The following is a 19,656-nucleotide window of genomic DNA, read 5'->3' as shown; positions in this document are numbered from 1 at the left end:
TATGTGATAAGAATAGGAATGGGGACAGGGTCATTGTCAAGGTCAAAAGTGATAGCATCTGCCTCATGGATGGTCATTAAAAATGGGCTGACATTGCTATGTGTCCACTGTTTACCCTTTGCCTTTCCAGAGTTTTCTTTTATTTCTCTCAATTCTTCATTGTCACTTTTTCATTTTCTTTTTTTTACATTTCTTTTCCTCTGTGTCTCTAGTCCTTTCTTCTAGTAAAAGCCAATATGTAAGTAGCAATCTGTTCTTAGAAGCAAATTCCGTAAGTTATTTCTAATAATCTCTGTCCATTTCTCTTTACAGTGGATTGCTTGCCGAACAATATCCCAAACTTCTGTTTGACCTGATGCCCATCATATGGATAAAACCAAGTAAATATTCTCTCAACAAAATTTGAGTTTTAGGGAGAGTAAGGATGGATATTATACACTGCTCCCCAAAATAAGTTTTTGCTCAAACTTTTTAGGACCTAAGACAATTATAATAAACAGTGATGGAGTATTAACATTAGAAATTATTATCCCTTTCTGTGTGGCATTTATATTATTTTGGGAATACAATTCTGCTTTTTGATGCTCTTAGCCTATAAGATATATCATTCTTTTCAGCCCCTCCCCCGACTTCTACAAGGGGGTTCACACATTGAACAGCGGCCCATCCATATTTTGATTCTGAATTCCCTTTGCACATTGCTCATGGGCACAAATTAGCTTGACACAGTCTCCAGCTAGTGACTAGCATTTTCTGGCTATAAGAAACAGCTAGGAGCCAGCCAGGTGCCCCAAGGCATAGATGCTGCCAGCCATGTGGGGTGGGTGCCAGTTTTGCTCCATTTTGGAAACTGCTTGCTCCTTCCCTGCTTCTGTCATCATCATCTTTCTACAAGTCTGGAAAAAAGAGTCTCATTGTTTTATTTTCTTTTCCTTACCTTTTTTATTCTTAAATAACAATAAATGAAAACATTTGCCGATCACCCAGAATCACTATCCAACCTATCAAATATTCTCATTATGAATGTCGTTCAGTTTTAACTATGAGAAATGTGACTTCAGTTTAGAAAGATCCCTAATATCTCATATCTTGCTTTTTGGGGATTGTATGTAGTTTCTTTTTGTGAATTGGTAAGAGTTGATGTGTTTTCTTATTACTTACCTGCTAAAAATAAATAGAAATGTCAGCTTCTTCTAATGTGTGGGTGTCTTGGATTAGAGCTCTAAGCAGTTACATTTCTCCTTTCAAGTCTCCCCCACTGTCTATACTGTATAGATAGTATACATCTTCCCTTCTTCCCTCTCTTCTCCTTCTTCCCTCCCAAATCCTCTTTTCTCATGTCTGCTAAGTGATCAGAACTTTAAAATCTCTTCCTGTATTCCGCACCTAGAATCATGCACCATATGAAATACTTGCCTTATTTTACAACCATAATACTATATGTACTCTAAACACACACACACACACACACACACACAAAATAAAACCTTCAAATATCACAATTTCGATCTTAGATATAGTACTGGCCATTTTATTACAAGATCAATAGTTCTTTTAGTACCAATGACTTTTTTCCCCTTTATCAAATAAATGTATTTCTTTATTTTTTTTCAAGCTCAAAAATCTCAGATTATAAAGTCAGATGGCTATGTTTGTCCCCTCTACAAGACAAGTGAACGTAAAGGAACTCTTTCCACTACGGGACATTCTACTAACTTTGTCATTGCAATGCTGTTAAAAACAGACCAACCTACTCAGCACTGGATCAAGCGTGGGGTCGCTCTGCTTTGTCAGTTGGATGACTAAATTGGACAAATTTATAAAACATCCAAAAGTTAAAAAAAAAACCCTGTCTTAAAATATATACATTATAAAACCAAGTATCTTGGTGTTAGTCTTTTAAATGGTCTTTTCAAATAGTCATCTCATTGTTCTCTCTGATATATCACTCTTGTTTGGAATATGGCCTTTTAGATGGACTCTTTTGAGATCACCTATGGAAGGAAAATGAAGTGTGTTTGGGAAGCAGATGAGAAATCTTCAACGTTTTTATTTAGTTTCTTTTTAAAGTTTGATTGTATGTGAAAAATAGATTTGGGGGGGTTAAATGGATAAAATTTAACAAATATCAGAAACTATCTTCCTCACAAATGTTAAGTCATTCCTTTGGCTCCAGTGTAGTTTATTTTCCACTCTCCTTCCTAAAGTAATTATACATAAATATTTCAAATACATAAATTAAGAAATTATAAATATGGAAAATACTAAAGCAATTACACAACTACAGCCCTTACTTCATACCTCTAAGACATTAGTTTCATTTCTCACCGTACCCTTGTGACTAGGAAAGGAAACTCAAAGCTGTGAAGTTGACCTACAAAGGCAGTAAGATGGCCGGAGGGCATTCCTAACTTCCATACCTGCAGTGACATCGTGCTTCTTGGCATTTGCTCCATATTTAATTTGAAATATTAATATTAAATGGTCCCTTTGCTTTTTTAAGTGTATGTTAACAATTTAAAAATATTTCAACAAAACAATTTTAGTAAAAATTTTATTTTGTGTAGAGTGAATTCTTCCCTTAGGATTCCAAGGACACTTAAGGCCACAGTTCTGTAACCCAACAAAAATGGAGGCACAGCTACAGCTACCTAGTGAATCTAGTACATTGGGACAGTCACTTCGGATAATTGGGTCAAGAGCAAAATGTTTGGTTTCTCTGAATTGAAAAATGGATTCTGGTTTGCAGTGGCTATGTTCATAAGTCTTAAGAGAATGAATTATCTTTGCATGGACAACCCCTGCAAAAGCATTTTATTCCAGGAATAAAATGTTTAATCCTTTAAATTTGATGAATGTAGCAGTGAAGAAAAGAGATCATGTTTCCAAAAAGAGCTAAACCACATGTAAAAAACAAGGAGAATGTGCCAGACTGTCTTATGATGAAGTATTTATAGTAAAGCTATTAATGGAATGGTCACTACAAGGGAGAGGAGATCCTAAATAGAAATGAAAATTCTGAAGCTTACGTGTGTTAGTCCTTAACAGTGAAAACTTCAGTGCTGTCCTAGAGGATATAACAAAAGGTAAAAAGTCTTTGACATGTGACCAAATGTATTCTATGCTAAAACCGACGTTTTTGTTTTAAAACCATTTAGATATTACCTAATAAGATACATTTGTTTTTACTACTGCTGTATCTCTGTTGTAATTATGAGAATACATTTGTTCCTATAGCATGTTTATTTTTAATGTTTATTAAGTAAAATATTATTTTCAGCATAACACTCACCGTGTGTAGGAAAGATATCATTTTGGATGAGTGCTACAATCACTGTGAAAACGTCACAAGCCAAGTCTAACAGATCGATCAGAGTGTTGTCAGACTGGCACTAACTAAAGTCTTATTTGAAAGGTGCTTTTTCCTCAATAAGCTTTAAGTCAGTGGCTACTCATGGAAACTTCTAATTTTTGTTGAATCTATGGCAGTCTAGAAAACTCTTTTAAGTTTATAGAAAATTTTTAATGAATATTTTGTTTCCTAAATTGTGTATATTTTTCATTTATTAATCCTGTCAATTTTCTAGGTTTCTGAATTTCATTTGTAATTTTAAGCAGTTGATAATCTTTTCACAACTGGAAAAATATTTTTAATACACTGACTTTAAACCTGTCCGCGTTTCACATGGATAATTACACCAGCGACGAAGACATAGACGAAGACTTTGACACCCAGTTCATCATTCAACAGAGTTTACAGGATATTTACAAGCCAGGAACAACACAACATGCCCCTGAGGACGGGAGGTAATGGTTTTCTCACTGGCAGTGTAGTATTAAGTGCTGTATCCAACAGCTGACACTTGTCGTTAGCTTAACTCTAGCGTTGTGACAAAAACAGGAGGGTCAAATTCAAGGAGCTGTCATTTAAGTATCTGTAAGATATTATGCCTGATTAGACAGGAATAATCTAGAAAGAATTCAGAATTAGGCAATAAAAAATAGCTGAAGGAAGTCAGTAGCAAATCTGGATGAGGTGATGCAGACTGGAAATCAGAAGAAGAAAGAAATGAGGCTATGACAGGCTAGAGCAAAACTCTATAATACGTGTGGTCTTTGGGAATTGAAAGCACATCTGCTCATGCGCTCTCTGGCTAATCAGCAACCTTGGTCTCCTAAGGTAGTAACCATCATTTTTTCTGGGGTGATAAGCCAGTTTGCTTGGGATGATAATCTCTATTTGCCTGCTGGAGGTAAAACTAGAAAAATGTATTTTATTCCCAAGAGATTTCATAACTAAATATAGACATGAAGTACATCAAACCTGTATAGTATTTTTAAAATGTAACAAACTCATGGAGTGATCACTGTGTATCATGTTATTTTAAGCACTTCATAAATACCAACTTTTAAATTCTAATTCTCATTACCTCTCTATGAGGTAGGTCCTATTACTATCCCTATTTAGAGATGAGGAAAATGAGGCACAGAAAAGGGACTATCCAAGGTCACAGAGCTAGTAAGTGAAGAGCCAGGCAGTCTGATTCTAGAGTCTGTGCTTTTAACCACACACTATTCCTATACTTTTGTGTTCAATTTAGGATTTGCTTTTAAAATAATCTTTAAAGTTCTGTAAAGAAATTTGCTTTATTAGATTGTTATATTAACCTTATGATTAAAAACTTAAATTGCATAACTGAGTAACTGACTTTGAACTCATAATTTCAGGTTGAAAGGTATAAGAGAGTTGGGCTAAGTAGAGTATTGAAATGTTTCAGAGAAACTGAAATTAATTGTAGTTACGCATTTACTTGATTAGAGTTGCAGGAATTGTATGATATTATGCAGGCTTGCTGATTTGGTCAGGTATTTGATGGAATTAGAAAACTAGAACATGCTTGTGATATGTGGAGTAATGGTTCCATCCAAAGATGTCCTAATTTCTGGAACCTTACATGATGAAGGAGAAGTAAGGCTGCAGATGGAATTAGGCTTGCTAATCAGCTTTTAGATAGGGGGTGTATTTTGGATTACCCAGGTGGTCCTAGTGTAACACAGGATCTTTAAATGTAAAGGAGGGAGGCAGGAGAGAGAACCTGGGAGATGGCAGTGTTAGAAGGACTAAGCCCAATATTGCTGGCTTTGAAGATGGAGGAAGGAGTCCACAAGCCAAGAAAAGTAGGTGGCCTCTAGAAGCTGGAAAAGGAAAGGATAGATTCTCCCCGAGAGCCTCCAAAAGGAACACATAGCCCTGCTGACACCTTGATTTTAGTCCAGTGAAGACTGCTTTGGATTTCTGAACTACTGAACTGTAAGATAATAAATTTGTTTTATTATCGTTTTAAGCCACTAAATGTGTGGCTACTTCTTACAGCAGCTATTGAAAACGAACACAATACTAAATCTATGAGTGCAGGTTTAAATGTTTAAGAGAACTTAATTGACTGAATTGTAAACAGGACAGACTGTCCAAGGGAATTTATTCTCTGCAACCTGGGTTGACTAAATAATTAAAGAATGGAAGGTGACAGTTCTTATTTGCTAGATTTTAAAGAAAGTTTCATAAATTGAGCTTTAAAGCCTTAAATAATAAAAACATTGCTTAACTGCTAATAGTGTATTCTGAGCACACATTCTGTGAATATTTTTAAAAACTCACACCATTTTTTAAAATAGTTTTTGCTGGAATCGTTTATAGAGTGGCCATCAAATTTTACCATGAGAGTGTGACGTTTCAGTTATCGGTAGGTTTGATTCAGTTCAGCCAACGCTGATTAAGGGCGTACTGCAATCCAGGCCCTCACACAGTTCTTGTCCTGGAGAGGCCAACAGGCTAATGTGGAAGACAGACATAGGAAAGGTGTTTCCGTAGAGCCTGTTAAGGGCCACACTACATTTTACAAATAGAAGTATTTCTATTACACCTCAGTCACTGCCTCCTATGAGAGTTCGTCCCGTATTAACTACTACTACTGTTACCTTTTCCTTTTGGTTATCCTGTTATCAGATAACAGTTTTTTCTCCTCAGTTTTGAAATTACATATGTATTTTTTTCTATGCAGCTTCCATTCCTTTTTGAGCGCTAAGTATAAGAAGATAGTTGAAGCAATAGAGAAAGTTAAGTACGCCTCCTCTTCTATCCCCTTTAACTTGTGGTAAGATGTGATGGTGACATTGGCTGGGTGTGGTGGCTCACGCCTGTAATCCCAGCACTTTGAGAGGCCGAGGTGGGCAGATCGCCTGAGGTCAGGAGTTCAAGACCAGCCTGAACAATATGGTGAAACCTAGTCTCTACTAAAAATGCAAAAATTAGCTAGGCATGGTGGTGGGTACCTGTAATCCCAGCTACTTGGGAGACTAAGGTAGAAGAATTGATTGAACCCAGGAGACAGAGGTTGCAATGAGCCAAGATCACATCACTGCACTCCAGCCTGGGCGAAGAATGAGACTCTGTCTCAAAAAAAAAAAAAAAAAAAAAAAAAAGTGACAGTGACAGCTGGCAGCATTTCCCCTCAAAGCTCAGGAGGCCTAAAGGCAGGGTCTTCCAAATGCTGAATGAACACTGCGGGGCGTGTCCACAGCTGATTGTCAAGAGTCTGATGTGGGCTTTTCTGAAAGAAAATACTTCAGCTCAACATAGCAAAGAGCTCCTGGGTTCCTTGCTAGACAGAGCTGTGTTTTGGAAGTAACAAGATGCTGGGGGTGTTGGCACGCCCAGTTGTGGAAAGCTAGATGAACAGCCTTACTGTCTGTCTTAAGCCATTTGTCTTTCATAAAAGGTGGTGCTAGAGTTCTGTTGTCTCAGGCATTAACTTTGGTGGTGGAATTTAGGAAGCAATATGGGCTTCCTTGTAAGTGTGCCAAATGTGAATCTGTTCTCATTTGACTTGTTCATAGGTAAAGAAGATGCATTGTCACACTTAACCAAGTACCATTCTGCTTTTGATGAAGCAGATGAGATAGGCTGGATTCCTCTGCATAAGGCTGCAGTGCAATTAAATAAGAAAATTTTGGAAATAACCCTAAGTGGTAAATTCCCTTCGATTCTTCTTGACGCTGCCGAGAGATAAATTTAACATTTATTTCTATGTCTTAACTTGTGTGGTGTGATTAATTTATTTCAGCTTCAAAACCCAGTCTGTGGGAGCAAACCACTCACAATGGTGAAACGCCACTTTTTTTGGCTGTCAGCAATTGCCTCTTGGAAAATGCCACTTTTCTTCTTCTCAACGGCTGCAATCCAAACGCTAAGAATTTTGAAGGCAACTCTCCTCTTCTTACAGGTAAATGAATACCTTGTCTCTGAAAAAGAGTCTGTGGCACTTAGTCTCCTTCATGCCCACACGTTTCAAAGGCAGCTTTTTGTGCACAGTTGCAGCACTGTCACTCTGCTCCCAACTGACCAGACATGGGTACCGACCCTCCAGAAGCTTTCTGTAGGCTGGCCTGTGGAGGTGGCCTGATGCAAAATCTCTGCCCAATTAAAAGCAGCTCATTTTGCATGGTGCCTTGACCAAGCCAGTTAATTCTGATGTAAGAGATCAGAGAATTACCTCATGGAGCATGGGTAAAAGGCAGGCAGCTAAAACAGAAGAGTTGGTTGAAAACTATGAAGAAGCAGATAGTCAGATCTCTAGATCACTCCTACCCCACCCCAGCAGAATCCTGGAGGTTTATTCTCTGCATAGCTTAAATGGAGAGTCTCTGGATCACAAAATTTTAGGTGAGGGTGGGAGTACTAGGTTGAAAACACTGGAGGAATTAAGCAAACACAATTGAGGCTGCCCAGCCCTCCTCCCAGAAGGCTGGCAGCCAGTCCCTTACTCTCCAGGTTAGGGGTTCTCGGGGGGAATCTGACCAGCCCAAGAAGAAAGATCTAAAGATAGTAATATTGGGGCTTTCCCAATAAGTGGACCAAACATATCAACCTATTTTTAAGCCCACAGTCCACAAGTCCCACCCTTTGCTTAGAATTTCCAACCAGCTTTTTAGTCTCCAACTTTTAATAATGAGCAAATAGCCAAAGGCTATCTGAGGAAAATCTTCAACAAAGAGTTAAGCAACTTTAAGATTACTTAGGGAAATAAAATTTAAAAGGAAATTATCATGAACTTCCTCAGAGAAACCATTTTAATAAGAACAAGATGTTAGCAAAAAAAATCAGAAAAGAAAATATTGAAAATTAAAATATGAGCAGAAATTTTAAAAACAAAAACAATTCTGGAAGATGGAGTTTAGGAAAGCTTCCAGAAGAAGAAAGTAAGACATGGAAAATAGGAAAGAAGTGAAAATTAGCTAGATGATCCAAAAGGAGCAACACGTGAATGAGAGGAATGAGAGAGAGAACAGACAAGATGGAGGCGGTTTATCACCAATGCAGTAAGTCAAGAAAATGATTTCCTAAAATGAAGGACAAGTATTTCCAGAATGAAGGGGCAAACCAAGTGCCAGCTCAATGAACCTTAAGAGACACAACACCGTCAGCACTTTGTTTCTAGTTTTAGAGCAATAAGAGCACTTTCTGTGGCAAATTAGAAATGGCTATTAGCAGAAGTCATACTGATTCAGCACCTCAGCAGCTAGCAAGACTCCTTGTACACATTTAGTGCCAATAATTAATGAATGGATAGTGAGATGGGTAAAGTTAGGTGTTTTAGGATCTTGAGGGTCTAAGGATCCTCCTCCAAATGTGAATTAACAGTATAAATGCAGAACAGCCAGTTATTAGAGAATTTTGTGTAACAAAAAGTTATTTAAAATTTAACATGTAAAAATAAATAATTCAAGGATACATGTGAAAATGTTAACAAAAATCATCTCAGCTGGGCACGGTGGCTCACACCCATAATTCCAGCACTTTGGGAGGCTGAGGCAGGTGGATCACCTGAGGTCAGGAGTTCAAGACCAGTGTGACCAATGTGATGAAACCCCATCTCTACTAATAATAAAAAATCAGCCAGGTGTGGTGGTGCATGCCTGTAATCCCAGCTACTCGGGAAGCTAAGGCAGGAGAATCACTTGAACCCAGGAGGCGGAGGTTGCAGTGAGTTGAGATCGAGCCACTGCACTCCAGCCTGGGCAACAAGAGCGAAACTCCATCTCAGAAAAAAAAAAAAAGCATCTCAGAGGTGGAATTATGGGTGTTTTTTTCTTTTCTACTTATATTCTCTAAGTTTTGAGCATAACCTCTTTTACATTGTAATAAAAAATCATAAAGAGCTAAAAAAAAAAAAAAAAAAAGAAAAAACTCACAAGTCACTAGGAATAGAGAAGTTTCCCCAAACCTCCTGAGAGAAAAAAAAGGAATACGTAATATACAAAAGATGAAAAATCAGAGTGGTTTCAGACATCTCCATGGTAACTAGAAGCTGGAAGTAATTGGTAGTAAATAATAGTTTTACAAATTCTGAGGAAAAAATTTCAAACTTAAAATTCTTCCTTTGCTCAAACTCTCAAAAAAAAAATATTTCACAGAGACATAAAAGATATTTTCAGATCTAGGAAATCTCAAAAACTTTCTCTCTCCCTGCTGTTAGGAAGCTAACGGAGCAAATGTTCTACCAACATGGGAGTAAAGTAGAAAAACAAAAGCTCGGGATCCAGGAAACAGAAGGTCCAAGGCAGGTGGGAGGCAAATGAGATCCCCAAGATGAGGGGAATAACGGTCTCAGGATGACCACACATTACTAGGCACTGAGGTCCAGACTGGAACAAGTCAGGAGGCCCCAGGTAGAGGCTTCTTCAAGACCATGGAAGGCTAGGAATGACATCCTGAAGGGAGATATGGACAGTTTAGAGTTTGGGGTGGAATTAATGATAAATTGAAAACTAAGCAAATGAAATGTAAGTATTAACTCTAGGGAAAACAAAAAGATATGCAGAAAAGGAAATGTAAATATGGTCCACTTTTGAATGGCATATATTAAGATAAATATTTATCTAACAAAAATTATGCTATTAAAATATTCGGATGGGCTGGGCGTGGTGGCTCACGCCTGTAATCCCAGCAGTTTGGGAGGCCAAGACAGGTGGATCACCTGAGGTCAAGAGTTCAAGACCAGCCTGGCCAACATGGTGAAACCCTGTCTCTTAAAAATATATATATATATATATTTTTAGGATGGTGGGTGGGGAAATGTGTACATGTGGTGAGGACAGGCGGAAAAAAAGTTAAATTCTCATTTTCTATGGTAAGTCATTAAATTATCCCCAAATCAAAAATCAATAAGTAGCAATACAAGCAGGTTAGAGATACAGCCATGAAGAGCAAAGAATCAGCCAAAGGATGCCTCTGGGGAAGGAGAAAGAATGTAGGGAAAGGGTGATGGACTTCACAGTAATTGGCTCTTTAAATTCTGTACATGGATAACTTTTGTCAAATTTAAAACTGAAAATGAGGCTGGGTGCAGTGGCTCACAGCTGTAATCCCAGCACTTTGGGAGGCCATGGCGGGTGAATCACCTGAGATCAGGAGTTTGAGACCAGCCTGACCAACATGGTGAAACCCCATCTCTACTAAAAATACAAAACTTAGCTGGGCGTGGCAGGGCATGCCTGTAATCCCAGCTACTCGGGAGGTGGAGGCAGGAGAATCACTTGAACCTGTCTCAAACAAACAAACAAACAAAAAACCACTGAAAATTAAAAAGAGAACGACAGAGTACTGCCACAAATTAGGATTGGGGTCCCTTCACGGTTTGTCCCCAGATGCTTTCTAAGACTTTGCATTTTGTAGACTAAGCAGAAGAGCCTTCTCTGAGAAAGCATGCATAAATCATAAAGTACTCTAGCACTGCAGGGTAAAAAGAACTCTGGGTCAGGTCTAACCTCTCTAAATCTGTTTCCTTGTCTATAAGATAGCATTTGTCTTGTGTGTAGAAAAATCACATATGTAAAAACATGAAGCTGTAAAGTGTGATGTAACAATGATGGTGGAGCTAGTTTTCCTTTCTTCACTTTGGCCTGCAGGTCAAATGATTCCATTTCTGTGGCACCTAAACAGCATGTTCCCATTGATAGGTCATGGAAAATGCTGGGTTAAAAAGTTAAGCAAATGCATTGCAAGATTTCTCAGAGACTTCAATATACCAATGTGCAAAGTGAATCTTGAAGAGGGTGATAGAATATACAGTGCTGGCTGAGATCAGTGGTTCATGCCAGTAATCCTAGTCTTTGAGAGGCTGAGGCAGGAAGATCACTTGAACCCAGGAGTTTGAGACCAGCCTGGGCAACACAGCAAGACTGCATCTCTACAGAAATTTTTAAAGAAATTAGCCAGGCATGGTGGTGCATGCCTGTAGACCCAGCTTCTTGGGAGGCTAAGGCAGGAGGATTGCCTGAGCCCAGGAGTTCAAGGCTGCAGGGAGCTATGATTGTACCACTGCACTTCAGCCTGGATGACAAAATGAGACTCTAAATATATACATTACACACACACACATATATATATACACACACATACACACATATATACACACACACAGTGTTCCCAAGCCTTTTATTGGTATTTTTTAAACTACAAAATGATTTTCTTTACAGAACCTTAAGGGGCTTTCTGCACACCAAACTTTGGTGTGTTGCCAAAGTGTGTTATGCAGAAATGATAGGCAAAACTATCATTTTCTATGGCCTCAACCACTCCCACCAGACATGCATATTTAAATTATGTTTTAGTCATTCATTTTCTGGGGTAGGTTCTGTTGCTTTTAAAATTTTTTATTTTTGGCACGTTTCAGAGGCTGGGCTGTCTTGTTTTTTCTTATTTTAAAGCCATTACAAACATTTCCAGGACTGTACTGAATATTTAAGTTCCCATTTTCTTGAAAAATAAAGGTAAGTGAAAAATTTAGAGTTGTGTTTCAACCGCATAAGCAGACAATAATTGTCCACATAGGCAGACAATGAATAATTACTCATGGCTTACAGAAAAACGAATAGTCCATTGATGTAAAAAAAAAAAAACACTCTCAATATTATTTGACAGAGGCCTTACTTTACAATCTGTTTCCTAAACACAGAATGCTGGGGTCTGGGAGTCAGTGGGAAGAACTTGAGAAAGCCTGAGGGACACTTGCAGATACGCTGCTTGGCTCTTAACTTCCTGTTGAACACACCCACCTCACTTCTCATTTCCCAGCTGTGCTGCGTGACTCTTACAACACGGCTGCCTTGCTGATCAACTATGGAGCAGATGTCAATCTGCGTTGTGCCAACGAGAGGACAGCTCTCCACGAAGCAGCCAAACTGGGCAGAGAGGACATGGTGAAGCTTCTGCTGGTTTCTGGGGCACACCCTGACCCACGGAGCACGTATGGATTCACTCCTCTTGCTCTTGCTGCCCAAAGTGGACACACTGAAATCATGGAAATGTTACTGCGGAAAGGCAAGATCTTCTGTTAGGGTCAGCACAATAACAAAGGGTACCAGGATCCAGGTGTTCTCCTCTTAATGGAGAGCTTCAAAATAATAAAAACTAACATTTTATTTAAGCCTAATATAAATGTTTGATAAAAATTATAGGTTAATAGTGATTACTGAGAAGCCTAACATAAAGACTAAATTTTTTTATTAGGTATGACATAATTTTCCCAAAGTGAATGCAGGTTACTTTTAGTTAACCTTCCTTCACTGTGCTAAGAGGGTGGTGGTTTTTTAACTTTTTTGTGTTGTTGTCCTTTTCTAGAATCATAAAGTCAAAGACCCTGCAACATCCTCTACACGTTAGCTTTGCCTAAGCCTACCATGAGGCAGTTTAATCAGTTACCAAATGGCTTTAGATGTTAGGAAATTCTTCCCAATTTCTTCTCTTTGGGTCTCAGTTCTTCATGCTAGTAACAACCCAAACTCCAAGAGAAGGGGAAAGCAGCTTCAATTTATTGGGTACTGTCTAAGCAACAAGCATTAAACTACCCATGTTGCCTCATAATCCTTTAAAAACTCTGTGAGGTGGGTATTATCCTCGTTTTGTACTTGAGGAAACTGTGGGTCAGCGATAGTGCCAGTTGCAGGACTTCCCTTCAAACATGCTCCCACCCCATCCTCAGCTCTGTAGCTGTAGCCATTTTGAATCCTGACTTAACTGGCAGGGACCCTTGGCTCAGAGAACTTTGGCCTTTACCGTCTTTGAGGAGAGCTCCATTGGTGATACTCTTAGATGAAGCAAGGTACGATCAATTAAAGCTTTTTTTCAAAGCAAACTTTTACCAAGATTTTTTAAAGTCTCAATAATAGAATTATCTTCTTTATTCTCCTCCCTATGTCTAGAAGTCTTATTTGTTCTTTAACCATATGTGGTCCTGGTCTCCAGTATTCTAGATGGCAGAGACTCCTATGTTTAGAACAGCCTTGTGCTTGCTTTCTTTTTGAGACAGTCTTGCTCTGTTGCCCAGGATGGCATGCAATGGCGTGATCTCGGCTCACTGCAAGCTCCTCCTCCTGGGTTCAAGCAATTCTCCTGCCTCAGCCTCCCGAGTAGCTGGTACTACAGGCACGTGTCACCACACCCAGCTAATTTTTTGTATTTTCAGTAGAGACAGGGTTTCACCTTGTTAGCCAGGATGGTCTCAATTTCTTGACCTCGTGATTCACCTGCCTCGGCCTCCCAAAGTTTTGGGATTAGAGGCGTGAGCCCCTGCGCCCGACCTTTGCTTTTGAGACATATCTATATCTTTCCTGTGGTATACAGGGGAGGCTAGGTTCTAATCAATGGCCATAAGACATTTTAAGTAAGATGTTTTAAATGATCAATATAAGAAATGTCTAAAGTCATTAGCTGGAGTAACAAAAGATTGGGATCTTCCATCTTTGAGGAAAGAGTAACCTTTTGTATAGATCATTGGTTAAAATACAGAGAAAGAGGAGAGGCAACAGATGTTAAAGCCTTTACCCTGCAAAGAAACCAGCATCAGCTGACCTCAGTGAGTGAGCATTTCCTTTAAGTGACTCCCTTATACAGTAATTTGCACCAAGTGACATAGATAGTAAATGACAGAGCCAGCATTTCAAGGTACATCTGTCTGATTCCAAATCACATTACCACCTTGCAAATCATGTTGCCACTCTAGCAAATCACATTGCTAGAGTGGCAATATGGTGTCGTAGATATAAGCCCTGGGTCTAGAATACCTGTGTATGAATACCGACTACCTTGCTTACTAGCTGTGCATCTTTGGGGAAGTCACTTAAACTCAATGAGTTTCTACATCTTTAAAATGAGTGTTAGCACCCACTGCTGAGCGTTGTTGTGAAGTTTAAAAATTATTATACACATGAAGGAACCAGGACATAGTGGGCACTCAATAAACAGGCTTATCAGACTTCTTAAGGCAGCCACTGTACCCTGATGACTTTTATGGAGTCTGTGTTAAAGTCACTACACCGTTTTTTATATGAGCTTCAGAATGCTCTCCTCAACTTTTGTCCATTCAAATGCTACTCTTTCTTCAGAGCCCATTTTATTGAGAAGCCTTATACAACTGACCCAAACTCTTTTCTCCTTCATCTCCCAGCTCCCCTCACAACCCCAGCCCTAGACCTTCTAGAAGACCTTTTGCCTGTACCTGTATGCTTATTATTCACATAACTCACACAACACTTAGTGTACAGGGTTTAGGTTAAGCATTCTTAATCTGAAATTCAAAATCTGAAACTTTTTGAGCACCAACATGATGCTCAAAAGAAATTCCTACTGGAGCATTTCAGATTTCGAATTTCTGGGACTTGTAAGTATGATGTAAATATATATATTTTTTACCCTGAAATCTGAAACACTTCTGATCCCAAGCATTTTGGATAAAGGATAATCTATACTGATAACTGTACTACAACTTATCTCTTTGGCTATTCACAGTTCCTAACTTCAATTTAAAACAATCACAATGTCTCTTACTATGGTCTGCTACGAACAAGCTAAAACAGAACAAATGCCCTTTTTCACCCAAACCGTATCATTAGATGGAATGGTGTTACAGTTCAATAGATTTGTTAGTACCATCCTATATGTGTGTTATGAGTTAAGTGGGCTTTTACAGGCTGGTCTAGAAATAAAAGCAACTTTTATAACAGTATTTCTACTGGAATTTTCAAGTTCCAAACAAACAAACATCAAATTACTTCAAAAACCAACCTACTTACAGTTTAGAAACTGCCATTTTTTTTCTTCCCCAACTAGTTTATAAGCTGCTTGAGAGCAGGAGGTATATATTTTGTTTCTTTGATTCTTGGTGCTTTGCTAGAGTCCATACTCACTAATTGCTTTTTGGTGATGGTACTATATATTTTAAATTGCTTAAATACAGTAGAAAAGAATTTTTGCATTAACAAGAGTCTTTCTCCTATTAGGAGCTAATGCTCATGGTCAGGCCTCTGATTGTTCTTCCATCTTACTTGAAGCTGCAAGTGGAGGAAATCCAGATGCCGTGGCTCTCTTGCTGGAGCATGGAACTGATGCCAACATCCCTAAGAATTCAGGCCACCTACCCATCCATGTGGCAGCTGACAGGGGCCACTTACTGTAAGTTCAATTACATTATTGTAAATAATAAAAATAGTAATAGCTATCTTTTATTTTGAGCTACTTCTAAAAACTTTATTATCTTTATCACTGATCCCACAACCTAAACATATCTTTTAAAGATGAGAAACTCTTTTCAGCTAGAAAGAGATAGAAATGGCTTTACTAGGCATCCTCTGAAGCTACCAAAGAGATATACAATTTTTTTCTCAGGTACTTAGGCAATATGGGAAGCCTCAGGTCTCTGGGCTAATTCTGAGTTTTATAGCCTAGACAGTAATCCATTCAGTTTTACTTGGTATCTGAGCTTCTGGATGAAGGAATTATGCTTTTATTTTTGGTTGGGGGTTCTAAATATGCCATCTGAATATTGATACTATCTAGTATTAATATAAAGCAATAATAAACAAGTTAGTGCTACATTTTAAAAACAATGTTGAAATCCATTTTGAAATTCTTTCTCAGAGCTCTAAAGATACTGATTCCAGTTACGGATCTTGCTGCCATTAAGCAAAGTGGCATCAGTCCAGTTCACTGCGCAGCAGCAGGAGCACACCCACAGTGCCTGGAGCTCCTCATCCAGGCTGGATTTGATGTGAACTTCATGTTGGATCAGAGAATTCGCAAACACTACGATGACCACAGGAAGTCAGCTTTGTATTTTGCTGTATCAAACAGTGACCTCTCTTCAGTCAAGCTGCTTCTGGGTGCTGGAGCTCTGCCTAATCAAGACCCAGTTAACTGCCTCCAGATAGCCCTCAGGATGGGCAACTACGAGCTGATCAGTCTGCTGCTAAGGCATGGGGCCAATGTCAATTACTTCTGCAGAGTTAACCCTTTACATTTCCCATCAGCACTGCAATACACACTGAAAGATGAAGTCATGCTCAGGATGCTGCTGAACTATGGGTATGACACAGAGCGATGTTTTGATTGCCCTCATGGGGACAAAGTCCATCCTTCCTATACTTCTGAAGGCTGGACATCTACAGTTATCAAAGATACTAAGGTAAGTCCACAGTATTGGCTATATTCCCTTACAGTCATTATTTGTGGCCCTGGAACTATACAATATATAGACTACATATATGATAAAATAATAATGATAAAAACAAACACAACAGTAGAAAGATGTAAAAGGAACAGAAACAGTACAGAGATAAAAGTGATTTAACTCTGCCTAGCAGTGTGAGGAAGTTTCACAAATGAAGCAACTGATTAAATGATTTCTTTTGATGATATTTCTGATGAAAAATGAATCAGAATAAGTACAGTTGACCACTATTATCCCTCTGTTTTTGAGCCATTTTTCCCTCTTGGCTTTCATCACACCACATCTCCTTTAACTACTATGCTAAACCATAGATGAATGCTTCTCATTGACTTTTATAATTCTGACTTTGTTTCCCTCAGTTCTGTGAAGTAATAACTTTGTCATGGCTGCAACATCTCTCTGGAAAGGTTGTTCGAGTAATGCTTGATTATGTTGATCAAGTTCGGATCTGTGCAAAGTTGAAAGCTGTGCTCCAAAAACAGGGGATCTGGTCAGAAATACATTTTATCTTAAGTGAGTATCCTTCTTGCAGAAGACTTTTTACAAAAATACTAATTGTATTCTTATTTGGTTGTTTTAGAATTAGAACACCCTTCTCTTTTGGTTAAAAGCTTGACTTAAATCAGAAAAATACTGTTCCTATCTTTAAAAATGTTACTAACTACACTTAATTTGTATTTATTACCTTTTCCAAGGAGATAAAATCTGTTAGATAACTACTTATTATATAGGTAACCATGGCTACGAAAGAACACTATGACACAGGAATGAAAAGCTATGATATGGCAATAAAAACAAGGATGAGAAAAAGCTAAGAGCCACGTCTGTAGAGGGTATCAAATGACCTTCTTCAAACCAAATTCTTTCAAAGTAGCACATAAGACAAATTAATAATTTATTTCATGTTATTTCCCCTTGGGTGGTAATCTTCAGTTTCTAGCCTGTCCCCGGTGGGGGGGCTAAAACATGGAGATTTTTTTTTTTGGAGACAGAGTCTTGCTGTGTCAACCAGGCTGGAGTGCAGTGGCACAATCACAGCTCACTGCAACCTCCACCTCCTGGGTTCAAATGATTCTCCTGCCTCAGCATCCCGAGTAGCTGGCATTATAGACATGCAGGCATCACACCCAGCTAATTTTTGTATTTTTAGTAGAGATGGGGTTTCACCATGTTGGCCAAGCTGGTCTTGAACTCCTGACCTCAAGTGATCCACCCGCCTTGGTCTCCCAGAGTGCTGGGATTACAGGCGTGAGCCACCACACCCGGCCACATGCAGATTTAAGAACTTTAGATCTCACAGGCCAGATCTACAATTGATGCCAGTCTTTGGACTCTAATTTGACATGGCACTGGAACCATATCTACAAGGATTGCAATGAGCAATGAAAAACTGTTTCCCTATTGACTTTGCCATTTAGTCACAGCAAATGAAATGCTATCAAATACATTTGCTAACAAAACCCTAAGATACTAAAAAATAAGTAATTTTTTTCTTTGGCTAATGTGCCTTTTCCTTTTAGCAAACCCTCGCTCCCTAAAACACTTGTGTCGCCTAAAGATCCGGAAGTGCATGGGACGTTTACATTTGCGCTGCCCTGTCTTCATGTCATTTCTTCCATTACCCAATCGTCTAAAAGCATATGTCCTTTACGAAGAATACGACCTTTATGGACAAGGAATTTTTACAGGAACCTGGTAATCAAACCATTCTAATGGAAAAGGTATGATTCTGCAGCTGTATTCCTTAAAATTTGACTTACGTATGATTCATATTTTTTGCTTCATACTTACATATGACTCATATTTTTTATCCGCCAACTAAAATCTCAATGCAGTCTAAGTCCTTTAAAAAGTACCTCTGCTTAGGAGGCTGAGGCAGGAGGATTGCTTGAGCAGCAATAGGAGGTCAAGGCGGCAGTGAGCTGTGATCACACCACTGCACTCCAGCCTGGGTGACCAGAGCAAGACATCTCTAAAAGAAAATTTTCTTAAAAAGTAGCTTTGAACATAGCCTCTCAACATATAAATGACTAGCATTCTCAAGGCAGTTAAAAAAAATAAAACCCAAATAGTAAAAATTTCAATTAACTGAAATATACTAGTTCTAGTTCTATACTGATCTTACATGAAGTGCACAAATCCAATGTCTATGTGCTCAAAATAATAGATGGCACTTCTAATAAGTCAAGATAACTCATTACAGTATCTTTTTTATAGAGAAGTATATATATATATATATATATATAATAGTCTTCCTTACCTTCCGAGGATATGTTCCAAGACCCTCAGTGGATGCCTGAAAAAGGGGATAGTAAAGATCCCTATACATACTATGTTTTTTCCTATATATACTATGTTTGTTCCTATATAGCTACTGTCGTTGAACAATGTTTCAGTCATCAGTGGACCACATATGTCATGGTGGTCCCATAAGATTATAATGCTGTATTTTTACTGTACCTTTTCTGTGTTTATGTACATACTTACCATATGTTACAATTGCCTATTCAGTACAGTAACATGCTGTACAGATTTGTAGCCCAGGAGCAATAGGCTGTGTACCACATGGCCTAGATGTGTAGTACACCATCCCATCTAGATTTGTATAAGTGGCTCTATGATGTTTGCACAATGACAAAATCACCTAACAACACATCTCTCAGTATCCCCATCTTTAAGCCAGTTGTTAAGCAACATACAACTGTAAACGCATGCCCTACAGTGTGAATACACTGGACAGATGGATGATTCAGGTCCCAGGTGGGACAAGGTGGGATGGTGAGAGACTTCATCATGTTACTCAGAATGGTGTGCAATTTAAAACTCATAATTTATCTCTGAAATTTTCTTTTTAATACTTTTCTTTTTTTGAGATGGATGCTCTGTCACCCAGGCTTGAGTGCAGTGGCACAATCTCAGCTCACTGCAATCTCTGCCTCCTGGGTTCAAGTGATTCTCGTGCCTCTGCCTCCCGAGTAGCTGGTATTACAGGTGTGTGCCACCATGCCTGGCTAATTTTTGTATTTTTAGTAGAGATGGGGGTTTCACCATGTTGGCCAGGCTGGTCTCGAATGCCTGACCTCAGGTGATC

At 38.7% G+C, this 19,656-nt stretch overlaps 2 protein-coding genes across 8 annotated transcripts in view; both read left to right on the top strand.

Moving 5' to 3' along the window:
• Window positions 1–2,519, top strand: part of DNAH12 (dynein axonemal heavy chain 12) — a 243,749-nt gene extending 241,230 nt beyond the window's left edge. Inside the window, exons 73-74 of the mRNA XM_064367223.1 lie at window positions 313–380; window positions 1,616–2,519. Of these exons, the coding sequence (XP_064223293.1) occupies window positions 313–380; window positions 1,616–1,806 (259 nt within the window). The 3' untranslated portion in view covers window positions 1,807–2,519. The remainder of the gene's footprint in view (window positions 1–312; window positions 381–1,615) is intronic.
• A 190-nt stretch (window positions 2,520–2,709) lies between these two features.
• Window positions 2,710–19,656, top strand: part of ASB14 (ankyrin repeat and SOCS box containing 14) — a 58,067-nt gene continuing 41,120 nt past the window's right edge. For 3 of the 7 annotated variants that reach the window (XM_012460797.3, XM_012460799.3, XM_012460796.3), the window contains exons 1-10: window positions 2,710–3,086; window positions 3,588–3,807; window positions 6,063–6,118; window positions 6,898–7,029; window positions 7,125–7,283; window positions 12,137–12,382; window positions 15,340–15,511; window positions 15,977–16,520; window positions 16,925–17,078; window positions 18,086–18,286. In XM_012460797.3, the coding sequence (XP_012316220.1) occupies window positions 3,686–3,807; window positions 6,063–6,118; window positions 6,898–7,029; window positions 7,125–7,283; window positions 12,137–12,382; window positions 15,340–15,511; window positions 15,977–16,520; window positions 16,925–17,078; window positions 18,086–18,264 (1,764 nt within the window). In that variant the 5' untranslated portion in view covers window positions 2,710–3,086; window positions 3,588–3,685 and the 3' untranslated portion in view covers window positions 18,265–18,286. Of the gene's footprint in view, window positions 3,087–3,587; window positions 3,808–6,062; window positions 6,119–6,897; window positions 7,030–7,124; window positions 7,284–12,136; window positions 12,383–15,339; window positions 15,512–15,976; window positions 16,521–16,924; window positions 17,079–18,085; window positions 18,287–19,656 lie in introns of those variants that run through there. The other 4 variants (XM_012460800.3, XM_012460795.3, XM_012460801.3 and 1 more) reach the window with 4 other exon arrangements.

The sequence above is a fragment of the Aotus nancymaae genome, unplaced genomic scaffold, assembly GCF_030222135.1.
Source record: "Aotus nancymaae isolate 86718 unplaced genomic scaffold, 86718_ANA_hifiasm-v0.15.2.pri h1tg000067l, whole genome shotgun sequence".
Taxonomy (NCBI): Eukaryota; Metazoa; Chordata; class Mammalia; order Primates; family Aotidae; genus Aotus; species Aotus nancymaae.
Note: the sequence above shows the minus strand (reverse complement) of the source record. Positions and strands in the feature narration are given on the sequence as shown.